This window comes from Hakea prostrata, chromosome 1 (assembly GCF_041222555.1).
Source record: "Hakea prostrata isolate BN-2017 chromosome 1, UWA_Hpros_2, whole genome shotgun sequence".
Taxonomy (NCBI): Eukaryota; Viridiplantae; Streptophyta; class Magnoliopsida; order Proteales; family Proteaceae; genus Hakea; species Hakea prostrata.
In genome coordinates, this window is record NC_142600.1 from 71,719,361 (window position 1) to 71,735,750 (window position 16,390).

Genomic DNA, 16,390 nt, shown 5'->3' on the forward strand with positions numbered 1-16,390 from the left:
TATAGAAGAAAGAGAAAATCAAAAGAAAAAAAAATGATATTTTGTAGAAAATTGGGCAAAATTTCGAATTATATCACCAAAAACAACAGCAATATCTCGCGAAAAATCACAAAACCGTTGGCGACAAATAGACGATATGTTGCAATCCACAGTTTCGGTTCCCCAAACACCGAAACGGCCGCGGATTTCGGGCGATTGTATATGATAATGAGTCATAACTCATAACTCATAATTCATAACATAAAGTGCCGCAACGTAAAGCTGACGACAACAGAGCAAACCACTCTGAATGCCGTGGCATGCGGCAGCTGCAGGGAGGGAGCTGGTCGCATGGGAGTCCGGATCTGCGATGCTCCCCGACGGTTCACCACCACAAAATACAAGGGGGCCAGGGGTGGTGATGAGAGGTTTTTTTTTTTTCAGGTGAGGCCCACCTTTTTTTTTGTGGAAAAACCTTCGGGGGAGCACTCCCGTCGGGGGTGATGATCCAGATTCGTCGCATTGGAGTTTAAATTGTGGGAGTGGGCCCGGGCAGGGAAGTGGTCACATGGGAAGTTAAACTGCAGCGCCAGTAGGATCGCGACAAGTGGAGAGGGACCCACGTAATGTGGATGCTGTCCATGATAGAGATATAGATTCCTATCAAAATGTCCTTCCGTCCCAACCCGGCGGTCTTTGTGGCAGAGCGGTTTTGTCTCGTAGAAACTGAAAAAGTAAGCGAAGACAGAGAGAGAACAGCGGTGAACGGCCGGTTTCCACCTCCGCCGTGCCGCTATAAACGTGCGTTCCATCTGCACACATCTCTCTACTCTCGATTCTCGTCTTCGTCTCTCTCTCTCTCTTTCTCTCTGCGGCTCTTCGGAGCTAATCCCTCCCTCTCCGCATCAACAGAGAGACTAGGGAGAGAGAGGGAGGGACTAGGGAGAGAGAAGACAGATCTCTACGTTTCATCTAAGAAAACAGATTTCAAATCAGAGATAAATGGCGCTTCTTAGGGTTTCATTTGGATTATTGGCCATCATTGCTTTCATCTTCAGCATTGTTTTGCCCGCCGCCGCTGCTCAGGCTCAATCGTTTGATCCTGCTCCCGCACCTGCACCTACAAATGATGGTATGTATCTCGTTTTCCATCTCTTGATCTGGTTGTTTCGCAGTTTTTTCTTTTGTCAAGATTCAGAAAAAAAACGTTTGATTTCTTTATACATTTTCGTGGGATTGAAGGAACATCGATAGATCAGGGAATCGCATATGTGCTGATGCTGCTTGCTTTAGTGCTGACATACATCATCCACCCACTTGATGCCTCTGGCTACTACATTTTGTTCTGAGTTTTGTACCTGTCATGGTAGACGATGGAGATGATGAAAGACCTTCTTTTGTAAATGCTTGCTTAGCTGCTGGTGGTTGCTGTTTATTTGCAGTATATTCATGAATGTTCCCCTCAATGGTTGTTGAATGAGATGATCTGGTACTGGACACGCCATTGTTGAAGACAAGAGTCAGAGAGTCAAATTGTCCCCTGTGTTTTGATATTTTCCTTCCTTTATATGCGGGATAACAAGGGTTTCTTCCCTTTTTTTGGTTTCTTCCATTTTCTTCTTATATATTATTTTCCATTGTTTCATGTTGTTATCTGGGATTAATTGTTACATTCTCTGTGTGGCAGCTTGAGATATCCTTTCTTCTAATCTAAATACTCCTCCTTTTCCTCCGCCTTTCATACTTGTGATGTCTCTTGAGTTTGAATCCACTTTTTTTAAGCAATTGTGGTTTTGGTGTGTATTTTTTTTAAAATTTTTTGAAACATGAGGAGAGCTTTATAATCAGGGGATGGGATATTACGTCTGCCTAACCTCTTCACTAATAAGCATCCCATAGCAAAACTCTAATTAGATTGCTTTCTTTATTATTTTTAAGGGCAAAACTCATCAGGGAATGCCTAAATTTTGTGAATAACTGCAAATCTAATGCATGTAGATTGAGTTAGCGGAAAGCTAATCCAGTGAATTGCAAATTATATTAATTCCAAGAGTTTCTCACTCTTCTCTGTTGGCAATGAAAAAGTCATGAGTTCGACCCTCTTGATGGTATATGTAATGGTATATGTAATAGTACCTAGTCCCTAATATAAAGCTAATGATTCTTGAAAAATAATTACAGATTATCTACTGAAAATGACTCGCATTTGAACTTCCCCCTTCCCTCCTCTTCCTATCTCGTACATTTGAATTTCTATCTCTCCACACCTTTTCTCTCTCCCACTCCCCTTTCCATCGTCTGCACCACAACACTCCCACTCCCTAATACTGGCTTGATGATGACAATAATAAAAAGATAAGATATGATCAGCATCTTCAGGTAATGGTTACCGAAATGTGCTGATCAAAAAATTGGCTGAATAAATAATGGGTTAAAATGTTTAAGATCAGAAGTGAAAATGAAAAGCTCCCTTTTGTTTGATCTTTCACAAATGCAGTATCTGTATTGCGTTAAGTTTATTCAGTGGACTACGGTTTTTGTTCAGTTTCTATCACAATGTTAAACTATTAATTTGCTGGAACTTAAATAAATTAGTGGTTTTTGTCACAATGCCATATTATTTATTTGCTGGAGTTTCAATAGATTAGGGTTTACAAAAATTCAACAGAAAGTTCATCAAAGTCTGAAGTTCCGAACAGATTCACAGGGAGCAAGGTTTAAAGTGTCTGTATTGAGAATCATATTGGTTAGGTGTTATTAAAAGATGTATTGTCTTGTATCGAATATTGCATCTACTGTCCCATGCATAAGAGACATATCTATATATCATATCAGTTGCATTACCTATATCTATATATGCTGCCTCTTTTTATTTTTTATTTTTTATTATTATTATTATTTTTTCTGCATTACCTATATCTATATATGCTGCTAATATCATATCTTGGGATATTCTAAACCTTCGGAGAGAAGATAACTTTTCAAGCTCAAAAGTTTGACCTTTGGCTCATCTCCAGATTACTTATTTACATGTAGCTGTTTGTTTTGTTTTTTATTTTATGTCTGGGAATAAAATTGCTCCCAATCTCAAAGGATTACTCATTGGAAAAAAAAAAAACCAATGCCTCCACAAGTTTGAATCCCCTCAGGGCAACGGACAAAACGCAACCTTAAATTTAAATTATGTGCAACAGCTATCTCCCAAGGAATGGTCAATCTGCACATAAGCTCGAAAAAAAACTTTGAAAACTATTTACCCCAAAAAGAAAAAGTATATATTGAAATTTGATGAGAAAAAAATACACAAAAATATTCACCACAAAATCATTTCCATTACCAGGAAAACAAACTATTAGCTTCTTACAATCTACCTTCTCTTGTGTTAGCTTAAATACAGAAGCAAAAACAAGAAAAACCAATCCAGCTTCCTCATCGGTACAGAGAAAACTTGGTTTCTGTAATGACCAATTATAACAAATGTAGTATTTCTTTAAACAAAAATTTAAAAAAAATAGCAGAAAAGCGTTTTCCTATAATAATAATAAACACCACATATTCTGTCAAAATTGGGTTAGGAGAATGGGCTGGTAAAAAAATTGACTAAAAGAATAGCCTCCACCAGAGTTCCGTAAAACATGGTTCACAATGGTGCAAACTGTATCATCTTTGAGCAGTCATCTCCACACAAACTTGCAATGGTTTATTATAATCACTGTCACTGCCGGCTTAACCTTGCAGGTATGGGGAAAGGTTTAATCCACAATTGCACAACCAGAATGAATCATGAGGATGCACTTCTCTGGTGTAGGAAATATTTCACAACTTCATAGGAGGAAACAACAATTCCAACGGATGGACCAGCCCGACCGACGCGCGGACCAAGTCCTGTAAAAAGGCCTTTCATCCCTCCACCCCTGTTTCACAGAAGAGTTTAGCACCATTAATTTTCATAGAGAACAATCTATATCCACCATTCTTCCAGAACACAAAAAGGGAGTGTGGGCAAACATTCTGCCGTCCCACCAGTCATTCATCACCAAAAAGCAGTACTATAAGCTTCCGGTTGAAATAATACATACATATAATGCTAGAAAACACAACATTAGAGCTGAGGGTGCAGGAACCCACATACACAACACAGAGTTGTCTGCTGAACTGAAAAATTATTAAGCTTCACCAAGGCTGTCGCAAATGGTATTGAGGTCAGACCAACTGATCAAGTTGCATTCTTCACCAGTTGAAACTAAGATAAAATCTGTGTTCATTCCTGTTTACCCTTTTCTTTGGGATTTTGGGTGTAATTTTTTTGGGTAATTTTCATTTGGATCCCCTGAGACTTTATTCAAGTCATTTTTCAATCCAAAAAATGGCATTAAGCATTCACGTCCACTGTCATATCCAAAAAAACCAAGGACACAACATCATTTTTATGACCAAAATGCCCTTGTGCCTTTTTTATCTCCTTTCTTATACTAGTAGCATATTCAGTTAGACGATTACTCAAATACCAAATTGCTGACACCTCAAACCTCCGTTCAAGATATAGGTAAGTTGAAAAAAGGAAATCGAAAAGGGCATAATAGCATTTTGGTCATAAAAATGATCGTGTCTTTTTTTGATTCTCTTTTGGATACCATAAGGAAGGCAAATGCAAACTGTCATTTTTTTTAAATAAAAAACGACTGGGTCAAACTCAGGGGTCCAATGAAGATTACCTCTTGGGGTATCTGCTAGAAGGTTAACACAGAGGCTGCACCAAATATTTGGAAAGAATCAACGTCAACCACTATAAAAGTATACCTTTCTTTATTTCCAATATCTTAACAATCCTACACCCATCCTCAACAGGCCCGATTTTTACATCCACATTAAAATCTTAGGCATACACATCATTCAAATTACCTTATGTGCTTCTTAAAAGTAATTTATGCTATTGGACAAAACCATTCAAAACCCTAGATTTCTCAATTGCAATCCCTAAAGCCTTGGCCTGCTCTGAAAAATCCAGATTTGGAATGTGGAGTAAACCTCAAAACCAGTCATAACTTAAATTGTGACCACCTTTCACATTGGCCTCTAAAAGAATCAAAACTTCACAAAGACAGGCATCCTCCTAAATCCTACCACCAAACCAACCCCCCCCCCCCCCCCCCCCCCCAAAAAAAAAAAAAAAAACAGCCAAACCCTCCCCAAGAAAAGAGGAAAAGAAAATACATTTTCTGGTAGTGATGTCAGCAGCTAAAATAAATGCAAACCGTGAAAACCCAAACACAATTAGACATGATTGCTATTTACAACACTGACACACACAAATCATAGCATGTTCTATGAAATTCTCTAACTGGCTAGTTTTTGTGAGTCCATAACATATAGATCCAAATGTTTAGAAAAGAAAGGAAGGGGGAAGGAAAGCAGAAGGAGCCATACCTCCAGATGTCCATTAGCGTTTGTTTGGTTGTCATATTTAATGCCCTTTTTGGATCCTTCTGATATCAGAAACATCAATTCCACTGGTTAGTAGTCTAGCATAGATTAGTCAATACAGTAAGTAAAGAAATTTGATCCACAACCCATCTGCAGATAGAAAATTTGAAATATAAAACTGGTATATCTGTGTGTTTCCCTACTCTATGCATGCAGTAACATTACAGAGCGCCTTACTCTTATGCAGGAAGTTTCAGCAGATGCTTCCAATCAATCCTGCCACTATCACAGTGCAGTAGAAGCCTTCTATTCTGGAATTCATTTTCCTCAACATGATACCTTCAAAGGAGGTCAAGAAATCAACCCTGCTGTGCTTACTGGGCACATTAAAGCCACCTTCTACCTCTCTCTCTCTCCCCCTCCTTTTATCCCCCCCCCCCTTTTCATTAACATAATGTAATAATACTGATTTCAGGCCCAATGATGTGCAGTATCAGTGTATATGTATTGGCTGGATCATTGATGGATCTTAGCAATCCCTAAACTTCAATAATAGGTTTAAGCGAATAGGATGCCGTGAAAAGGAAAAGCAATTCAAACTTCAGAAGGTCTGTCTGAATGAACAGGACAGGACCATGCGATCTCCAAGGAGGCTGAAGAGCCTATCCTATGTATTTAAAAGTAACTCAGGTAAAATGTAAAGTTTAGCTTTGAGAAATGACCTCTATTTGCCTACGAGTTTTTGCGACATCTAGAGGACAAGTAGCAGCGGCAGCAAGGCTACCAGCAGCAAAACCCGCTACAAAATTTGCACCAAAGACACTTGCTGCATTGGCTTCTTCACCCACCAGACCAAGAAGAGTTCTCCTACTCTGTAAATAAATAAAAAGAAAAAATATAAATAAAAAAAATCATGTAAAAAATCACAGTCATAAATTTGTCCATGGAACTGCTTTTAAGAAATAAATATTACTGGCTCTAATGTTGACCAGCAAATTGCAGAGAAAGGAACATCACGGGCAAGCTGTGCTCCAACTCCAGTCCACAAGACACGGTAACTTTGCACTGCTTCCAATAAAATAGATAAAATTAGAACATGCAAACAAACAGCTTTATGTGAAATAAGAAGATAGCATACATGATGAACAGAAGTTCCTTGAAAGAATAACAAGATGAAAGGACACCAGACATTCAATGTATCCACTCTTATTGACTAAACATTTGCCCAGACCATAACCATCAAGACATTCATAAGACCTCACGAATACTGATCTCTGCTGCCAAAATCTGATATTCACTGAAGATCCCCTTAATGAGGTACACCAAATGATAAAGAATATACATAAGCACAACATGATATCCATACTCCCCCCCCCCCCCCCCAAAAAAATAAAATAAAAGGGAGGGGTGGATGCGGGATGGATATAGGATGGTTTATTGAAAATAAACGTCTGCACACTTGCAGTGGAGTGGTTATAACTGCTCACTACACGGCCACCAACAATGAAAACTAAAATACGTGCCAAAGAAAACTGCTATGTAAAAAAAGCTAAAATAAAACTAACTACAGCACAACAACTGAAATAAAAACTACATGCAGAGCCGGTGTGGCTTGGGCTTGAGATGGTATCTCTTGGAATATCTAATTGGGCCAAGGCCTGCGCTAGCACTAGTAGGATCAGCTCACAAAATGTCCCACATCACATTACATGAAGAGTAGCTTTTCCCAGTTTACCAAGACAACTCATGTCCATGTTGACATAATAGGACATAGGAATTGGCCAACACGGGCATGGGCATGTGTGTCTAGCATGCAACCAAACGTCGATAATCTTGTATACTGCTTAGGAAGCTGAAGCATAAGCAGCCTTATTTAGACGTGATCCAAATCCATTTTAGGAATATTAATAATGTAAACGAGAATTAGGGTTTGCCCAGGAGTTTCCAGCAAATGGGGGAAGGTTTCATGGTTTCAAGGGTGGCTTAGGGCCTGCTGAGACTGAAATCCAGATCTGAATTCTATTGCAAACAGAAATCCAGATTTCGAAATTTGAATTCAACAGTCAAACTAGGGTTTGGATGGATTCAAATAGAGTGAAAGAAGGCTATTCCTGGCTGATTCTGCTGTCCAGAACTGACTTCTGTTGCTGTCCTTAAAACTAGAATGTTATCTGATTGAATATAACTTAACAAAGTCAGACTTCTGGAATTTTAGAATTTCAGCAGAATTTCCAGGTAGAAGATGTAAGTGCAGGTTTTTCTAAAGTTAGGGTTGTAGGGCTGATTGGGAGAAAATATCAGTGGAGGTTTGTTCCTAGGTTCATGCGATCCTAATGGAAGTGAAAGGGCTTAAAAAGGGGCTGGGATTCAGGTTTTCCTAGGGGAAGGGTTGCTGCTGCTGTGAGGAAGAAGGGGAAGGGAGATGGGCCTCTCGAATGCTCAAGGGGGAGGGGAGGGTTTACTGTAATGGAAGGGTGAAGGGGCAACTGGGCAAGGGTATATGCAATGGGGCTGGGGAGAGTTTCTAGGCCTAAATAAGAGGGGAAGGGGCAGGGAGGCTACGGTGGAAGGGATAGGGGATAATAGGGTTGCACAGGCAAGGGAGAGGGGAGTGGAAGGGTTGCAGACAAGAGACAGGGCTGGGAATTGGGTGGGGGCTTCTCTTACTTGGTTGCTTGATGAAGGCTTGAAGGCTTTGATGATTACTTGAAGCATTGCTGGATTGTTGAAAAAGATGAACTTGAACAAACACTCAACCAAGGTCTACCCAACAAGGAGACCCTGGTCCTCAACTCAATCAAATTTATTAATCATCAAAACTGAAAATAACATTTCATGCAGAGGCTATTATAGCCTGAAAATAAAAGATTCGACTCAATTTTGGAATTCCTTAACAGATATGGTTCCAATTATATCTTGGACTGGACTCTTAATGAGAAAGCAACTCCTAACAGTAAGATAAGGAAACAGCTAACTTGGAACCCATTCAAAACAACTTTAACTCAAAAGTAAAACTCTTCCAAACAAAACCAAAACTAAATCAAATTAACAAACTGGACTCAACGAAAATTCTGGGAAATTTCTAAAATTAATTTCAGAATTAAAATAAGGGCTAAAATGCCAAAAATAACCCCCCAAAAGGGGTTCGGCCAGCTTATGGCTTCTTGGAGCCATTCTGGGGGGCCCCACTTGACCTTTTGGCCAGGGGGGTCCCTGTGTTCAAATCAATTAATGGTTCACATGTTTTAGCAAAGTTTCCAGACCTACACAATTCTGGACACACATGGATGTATTAGAATCTTTGGTAAAGAAGTGGATCTGACTCATTGACACACACTGGCACCTGAAAATAGAATCCCAATCAATGTGACATGGTAGGTTTGTTCAACTATCCAATGATACTTCCCACTCATGTTGAGGGTCTTAAAACGTGGGAATGCAAAAGTCAAAAATAGCCGAGAGGCAGATCCTAGGTTGCTAAGAATAAGGTCTCAGATTTTGGCAGCATTCAACCCCTTGTCAAGTCAAAACATGTTGTTGGAATTATTGAAATATCGTAAGTTTTGGAAAATGAGGAGAACTAAAGGACATACTTGGAACTTAAGGGAGTGTTTAACTAGAACTTAAATACACTTAATGAGTGATAGATGTTTCAAGAAAAATTCAACATTGCTTCATGTCAAACCCTATTTTTCGGGCATAGCCATATAAACATTGCTCAGATCTGGCAAATTAATTGAACCAAAATGATGACTTTCTAGGACTAACCTTTCTGAAATTTCAACTCAAACGTCTCATTCCAACCTTGTCAAGTAAGCTTAAATCAGTTTAAGAGAGGTTTGAATCTCCAAAGATTTGTTAGTTTCCAAACAAATTTGAAACAATCCAGCAATATCCTGTGGGTGGACCTAGATCTAGGGCTTTACTTTAACCAATCAAACCCTAGATCCTGGTTCACATTATTATCCCTCAGACCTTGCATACTTTATATTTCTGACATTAATTTAATGTCCACGATTCAACCCACACAAGATATATCTGTCAAATTAATTAATAAGAGACAAAAAAAAATTGAGATTCTTCACTCGACTATCATAAACAGATTAAGATGAGAATTAGAAAAACTAAATCAACATTTACCAGATTCTGACAACAGATCTGAATGCTAAGACAGCAACACCCAATGCAAATGTTCAAAAAAGAAAACTTACAGTTTAACAAGTTATTACTTGAGCCCCTGACAGGGGAGAGGACCTCAAGGAGAGTCTTCCACACTCCTGGAGCCTTTACACCAGTTGTAATCTCCTTAAATGCCTAACATCATAAAGAGAAAAACAGATTAAGTGACCTCTCCAATCAAATCTACATGGCAGAATAAAAAAGTCCAACATGCAAACTGAAGTCATTTGCAAAGCAAAATTATATAAATAAGCAAAATTTATAAATAGTACTAGTCAAATCCAATGTGAAACTAATCTCTATAGTAGGATAAAAGAAAGTCAGTAATAGATTCTCATAATATTGCTTCAATTTCTAGTATGCATAATGCAACAAAATAGAGTATTTCCTTATACTGCTAAGGTTACCATTTAGTGTTCATAAGCAATGAAAAAGAATCAGTCTAGTAATCTGAAGGTCCATCGTTATTTCCAGATTTATAAAGAGCAGAAAGTCAAATGCTATCAGGAAAGGCAATGAACGTCAAAAGACAATTTGCTTGACAAAATATAATATTCAAGTTCCCCATGCCCACTAAGAAACATGATATTTTTTGTGTGTATTTATATATAGTTAAGATCTACATGGTCAACTCAAAAGAAACCTTAACAATGGCCCTAAAAATCTACACATGGAAGATAAGATAGGCACTAAAATCAGTGGAGATGAAGATCCATATATCTCCAGCTAACATGTTGGATTTCAGCCCCATTGGATATCGCCAAGCAGTGAAATAAAGCTTTGAAAATTCAAGTAATAGGAGTGCATAGACAAACATGGGGATGCATGCTGATAAATGGCAGAGCATTTAATTGAATTAGGCTATAAATCAGATACATCACTAAACGATATCAAATCCTCCCTATCCAACATCCATAATTGCCACATCATCCATCCATGTGGCGCAAAATGATACACCATTAAAAGGTACTTCCCAAGTGTGAAGGAAATCTTCCGGTCTTCCCCATCTATTATAAAAGTAAATGTAATTTCTAATGTACAACGGATGATACCTGCATTCGGGTCCTCGCCAGTTCAATGGGATAGCAAGAAATGCAAGCTAATGACCGCGCTGCAGAGCCAGCAATTAAAGGGACATATGGTGTCAAGTTTGGAGCATTTTTGGACATGAACTCCTCAATCCAGTTGCGGAAAAGGTCATAGCAAGGTAAGTATATTCCCACCTGGTCAAACATTTTAGAAAATATTGACTAGAATATAAAGAAGACAACAAATGGATCCAGTAAAGTACCCAATAATGCACCCACAAACAGTTAACAAATTTAACGAGGAACTTACAGTTGGTACTGCCAATGCTAAACTTGCATTTGTGCCTCTCCATAGCCTCATAAACCCCTCCTGTGCAAATTTTCTCAATTAAACATCTAATGCATAATATAAATAACAGGTAGTAGAGGCAAATATGGAGCCACGAATTATAGAACGGGCTCTACAGCATGCACATCTAGGGTATTAAACAACTGCTTCAGTTTCTTAATTCTTGCTATGTGGTACTTACTCTCTTTAACATCCATCATTCAATGGTTCTTTTATGGACTTACCAATCTATGCCAATAATTCCCATATAAATCCCAGGCCAAGGCCAGCAGACTCTGGGATTTGGCTGGCTCAATCAGGTATTGACTTGAGTGGGTGAACAAAAGTGCTTTTCTTCCAAGAGAGAACACCCAAAATACTTTTAAGATCTGGGTTCAGACTGTTTTTGTTCATTACAAATTAATTCAAGTTTTTCAAATTTCATTTCGGTTGCCTCTAATAAGGAATAGGTTTATTCTTGTACAGATATCGAACCTGAACAGAATTATAGGATATCTATTTTGATGTCCATGGTTTATTTCTGCTAGTCCAATAAGCTATAATTTTTTCAGGCCAGATTTTTTAAAGTATTAAATTTGTTTATATGACAGGATTTGAGAACCTTGGGCATACCGCTGACAAAAGTTCATAAACAATAGAGACCAACAAGAAGAATTTCCCAGTCTTATTCATTTGATGCTGGTTGGCCCAGTCTGGATTTAATAACAACAGTAATTACAGATTTCCTTAATGCTACAAGGCTAACTTTAAGCACCTTTATCTTCAAAACTAATGTAACTTTCTTCATTACCAACCTGTTGTATTATTTTGTGGAAGACATCAAGTGTTCCTTTATACTGAGAAGAATCAGGAGGACAGGTGGCTCCAGTACCAAACATTCCACCACGAGTGCAACACGGAGAACATCTTAGATCCGAAAAAAACTGTTCCTATGCAATCCAAAGCCCAAAATTGTTTAGATCAATAAAAACTATAAGAGACAACAGATCTAGGTACCAAACTATGATCAGCATCTAGTAAATTTCTTAGGAGCATGTCAGTTCCAACATCAACTACTACAAATAATAGAAAAGAAATGTGAAAATATTTTGAGTTAATCAATTTGTTTCATGAAAAGTGTATGAAACAGTCAACCAGAAACAACTTTAACAATTTTAAAAAGAAAACAAGGTAAAATGAGTAAAAAGGCAATGATCATAATGATGTACTCCAAGCTACAATTCTTAATTAAATTTGGGTTTATACTCAGCCGACTCAGCCCAAATAAACATCTTCCCACCATCTGCCCACTAGAAGAACAAATATCCCTAGTGGAAATATCCAGTCATGATTGTCAGGGCATCAGAATGCCCAAGGTGTCGTAGGACATGGATGCAAGGTAACAAGGCGCATGCCTAAGTGATGCTAGTTGTTAAGGTACCTTCCTTGGCAAAGCCTTGACAACTATGTCCTCGATCCTACAGTACACCCATAACATGATTCTACCGGTAAAGTAACAACTTCAACATATTTTACAGGTTTTACAATAATTCTCATGCTATTCTGTCATTCATTAGAAAGAAGCATCACTTGCCAACATCAATGAAATGCAGTTTAAGCACCCATTGACATTATTATTCCATTAATGTCGCTACTGGATCAACAGTAATGGCATTCTCAATGGAATGATTAAATGAACAGTTAGTAGTCATTTGACTTGCAGTCCAGTTCCTAGCTAGAACCAAAGACCTAAGGCCTGTTCTTGAAAGTATTATAGGTTGTAGCCCAGGGATTACATACATTGCCTGTTGTGGGGAAGACCAATTTTGACTGTCTAGAATGTTCCAGGGCCTGTTATGAGGGCTAGTTGTTGGAAAACAGCTAACACCAAACCCCTAGTAGGTGGTGAGCCAAGTTCAGGATTTCAAGAGCTTCGAAATGACTGATTGTTGCCCCCAAACTGTTACAAGGTGTTTTGGGAGTATTTTTGTCTCTTTCCTGAGTTAAGGTTAGCTTTCTTTTCTGTTGTAAACACGTCTCATTTGTTTGAGAAAAGCATTATAGGGCTGTAAAGTGCTTCTTCTTCTTCCTTCTTAGTTTGTAAAACCATCGCAGATCTCCGGTAAGGCTGTGGACATAGCCTTTGGATGAACCATGTAAATCTCATCTCATGCATGTTTGTCTTCTCCATTTTCATGTTTTCAACTTTGCTAACATCGATTACTTTGTGACTGCAGAAAGTCAAGGCTGGTCTATTCACACATGGCAACTCAAGCTACAGCAACCAAAGCAGAAGGGCAGGTGTACATTCAGAATTTTGCTACTAAAATGTACTCTTTGATACTACCCGTCTTTGTTGTTTAGACTGCCAACCATAGCTGTCTTGCTCTAAAAGTATGAGCAATTTTCAATACTAATCAGTTAGTATCCGTGCACTTTACCAAATGGTGATATTATTTTAAAATAGGATGTAATGAAGGTTTATCAACGGTACAAGATCTGAGGCCATTCCCATGTATCCTTCTAAATATACTATTATTTCAGACATACAAATAGTGTCGATGGTTATAACACTACTATAGTATTTGAACTAATTAATCACCATCCAGTCAAGTTGAAGACTCAGCTCCCACTTGTAAGAATGAAGTCATGAAGACAATTTTTTTAAAAATCCCTTAAATGTGACAATGTAAGAAAAACTTAGAAATAATAACTGAAATATTAAATTCTGACTTCATCAAATACAGCTTCTACTAAAATAAAACAAAAAAATAAACAACACCTACCACATTCGGTCCAAGAGATGCCATACAGCCACTAAAATGGTGCTGTGTATGTGAATAAGAAATTCCAGCAGCCTGGGCTTGCAACCTAGTCTGAAAGTAGAGGATGCAAGAGTACAAGTGTAAGAAACCAGCAATGAACCATCAAAAATTCTGATGATTAGAGTTACTATCATTTTTTTGTGTTAATTTAGTTAGTGTTTTTCTTTTGGTTGGGGGGTGGGGGTTGTTCAGTACTCACACAAACGAATCACGTTTCCAATGAAGATAAAATGGCATATCGACTGAAGGCATTAAAAACAATCCCAAACATCCCTCCCCCCCCCCAAAAAAAAAAAGAAAAGAAGAAGAACAAAACAAAAAAAATCAATTCACCATGCCAAGATGATAAAGGAATAAATATTGGTTTCGTAAAGTAAACAAGAAAAACCCGACTGAGAATAAGAAGAGGCAAAATTGCTAAAATTGAAGTGAAAAACCTAGCGAAAAAAAAAAACAAGAACAGGATTAAATTCTTAGACTGAGAAAATAAAATATATTAGCCTCAAGGAGGATCAGCAAAAACGCAACGAAGAATCCAAACATCATATGAAGATCCTTTTCTTTATTTATTTAAAAAAAAAAAAGAGAGAGTAACATAGAATGCATTACAGCCGACCATATGTAGATTCCAATCAACAATCTCAAGAGGAGAATGAAAATTATAGCAAAATGTCACTTCTGCGATCACGTTCAATTTTAAACCACTAAAGAACAGATTCGTATGAGAAGAGAGAAAACAATACATACCTTGGCAACATCAAGGGGATTAACTAGGATCGCCGACAGAACAGCAGCACCTGAGGCAGAGATGGCCCGTTCTCCAAAACTCAAATTGATATTAGAAAGGGTATTCGTGTGATGTGTTTGGGGAGGAGAAGCTTCCCTCCCCTCTATAAACATCGCTTCCGACATGGAAGAAGCATTACTCTCGAAATCGACTCTGGAAGCCGCTGCACCAATCCATGATGGAAGGTTTGGCCTTGAACATACCATTTCTTTCGACTTTGAGTGGGTAAAAACAGGGGGAAAACTAAGCAAAAAAAAAAGGGTTTTATAAATCAACAATCCAAGAAACACCCAGTGAAAAAAAGGTAGGCAGAGTAACCCAAGAAAATGGGAATCATTGTGAATGACGCAAGCGGAATGAAAAATGATAAAACGCAGAACAGCAAAAGGCTTTTGCTTAAAAATGTATTCCGTCGAAAGATCTCTTTGGCACCGATTTAAGGTGATGCTTCAATGAAGGAAATAGCAGAATTGTTTCTGCTACAGTATCAATTGAGACTAAATTTGAAAGAGCGAGAGATTTTCTAGGGCTCAGTTCTGTGGATGGGAATGGGAAATGGAGAGCAGAGGAAGGGGAATCCGTTTTAGGACTCTAGATTTTAGAGTCCTAATTTCCCTACCATGGAGATTGGAGAGAGTACTCAACTCAGCCGCTCAGGTGCTCAACGCCTCAACCGTTCCGAGTCTAACTTAGGAATGCGACGTACATATACACGAGAGACGAGCACCGAGCACGAGACTCGAGAGAAAGAGGCTGGACTTTACCCATTCTACCCCTCTTGGGTGAAGGAAGGTATATGCTCTCTTCGACTATGGAGGATCATCTACCTTTACGAAGGCTACTCTCTGGCCTCTGCTCCTCAGACGGAATAACAACCCAAAATTATGTGGGGGGTCCACAAATTATATTATTCATCTATTCACAATTGCTATCTGACTTGATCTCCCCGGTTGGGTTCGGTTGGTTGGGTTTGGGTTGGTCGGGTCGGGTTCTCAAAACTTTACGGGCGTCATGTGCGTCATGGGCTCATGGGTCAAATGGGCTTTAGCCTTGCCCCTTGCCCACGGCATGACGGGGGTGATTACGCCGTCATTACCGTCGTCATGCATATTTCAGAAAGCAACCGTTAACTACCGTGGGACTTTCCCATTTCTTATGAGGGGATCAACGACTAATTATGATGGATTATTCTAAATTTTTTTATTTTTAAAATATTAGTAAGAAAATCTTAGTCTATTTGTATGATTGGTGCACAAGGAACATAATTACAATCAGATAACAACACTCGGGTTCGGATCTTCTACCTATGTACTGTGTTTTTCTCGCACTCTTACACCATATATTTAAGAGAATGATCTACTCTTGAGCACTAATAAAATACACTAAAGTTAGACTCTCGTTTTAAATATGTAATGAAGAAGTGTAAAGGGAACACGATCATCTTTTTTTTTTTTTTTTTTTTTTTTTTTGATAATCAAACTTTCATTAAGAAACAAGGGCAGGAATGAAAATTGAGCATAAATTCAGTAACGTTGTATGGAACAGGGGTATATCTGTATTTTGGCTTAGATTAGGACTGGGATGTCTTATGTATAAGTTTCTAAGGGCAATTTTGTCTTTACAACATTATGTATGTGGTTTATTATTTGGGGGTTTAGGAGAGATGAGGCATTCGGTTCATTTCATTTATGTTCTCTCTTCATCTCTGTTCTCTGCTCTCGGTTTGCTCTAGTATGCGATAGAGGTTCTTAGGGTTTGAGGTTTCGATACTTGTTCTTGTAAATTCAAGAACTGGTGAAGCGTGGACTGTTAGAGGCTTGCTTGTTTCTGAAGGTGTGAG

General features: G+C 38.4%; 2 protein-coding genes across 3 annotated transcripts; one reads left to right on the forward strand and one right to left on the reverse strand.

Annotated features, from left to right (window-relative positions):
* Positions 1-671: 671 nt before the first annotated feature.
* LOC149029781 (arabinogalactan protein 41-like) lies at positions 672-1,784 on the forward strand. Its single transcript, XM_089142126.1, has 2 exons — positions 672-1,111; positions 1,222-1,784. Exons 1-2 carry the CDS (start codon positions 982-984, stop codon positions 1,326-1,328), a joined length of 237 nt encoding a protein of 78 aa, XP_088998252.1. The 5' UTR covers positions 672-981; the 3' UTR covers positions 1,329-1,784.
* A 1,606-nt stretch (positions 1,785-3,390) lies between these two features.
* LOC149029782 (mitochondrial carrier protein MTM1-like) lies at positions 3,391-15,265 on the reverse strand. 2 transcript variants are annotated; one of them, XM_089142125.1, is made up of 10 exons: positions 14,511-15,265; positions 13,725-13,814; positions 11,754-11,882; positions 10,921-10,980; positions 10,635-10,805; positions 9,615-9,717; positions 6,377-6,468; positions 6,126-6,275; positions 5,407-5,465; positions 3,391-3,893 (listed from the first exon to the last, which is right to left on the reverse strand). In XM_089142125.1, the coding sequence occupies exons 1-10, from the start codon at positions 14,754-14,756 to the stop codon at positions 3,761-3,763; spliced, it is 1,233 nt and encodes a 410-aa protein (XP_088998251.1). In that variant the 5' UTR covers positions 14,757-15,265; the 3' UTR covers positions 3,391-3,760. The 2 variants fall into 2 exon arrangements, with proteins under 2 accessions (XP_088998251.1, XP_088998250.1); XM_089142124.1 differs by having other exon boundaries at positions 11,754-11,888; positions 14,511-15,260.
* Positions 15,266-16,390: the final 1,125 nt, after the last annotated feature.

Coding starts and splice junctions, on each gene's coding strand:
- LOC149029782 (XM_089142124.1), bottom strand. CDS start 14,756: ATGGTATGTTCAAGGCCAAACCTTCCATCATGGATTGGTGCAGCGGCT. Junction 10,806..10,920: donor TAGCATTGGCAGTACCAACT/GTAAGTTCCTCG, acceptor ATGTTTGACCAG/GTGGGAATATACTTACCTTG. Junction 3,894..5,406: donor ACGCTAATGGACATCTGGAG/GTATGGCTCCTT, acceptor TCTGTGAAACAG/GGGTGGAGGGATGAAAGGCC.
- LOC149029781 (XM_089142126.1), top strand. CDS start 982: ATGGCGCTTCTTAGGGTTTCATTTGGATTATTGGCCATCATTGCTTTC. Junction 1,112..1,221: donor ACCTGCACCTACAAATGATG/GTATGTATCTCG, acceptor GTGGGATTGAAG/GAACATCGATAGATCAGGGA.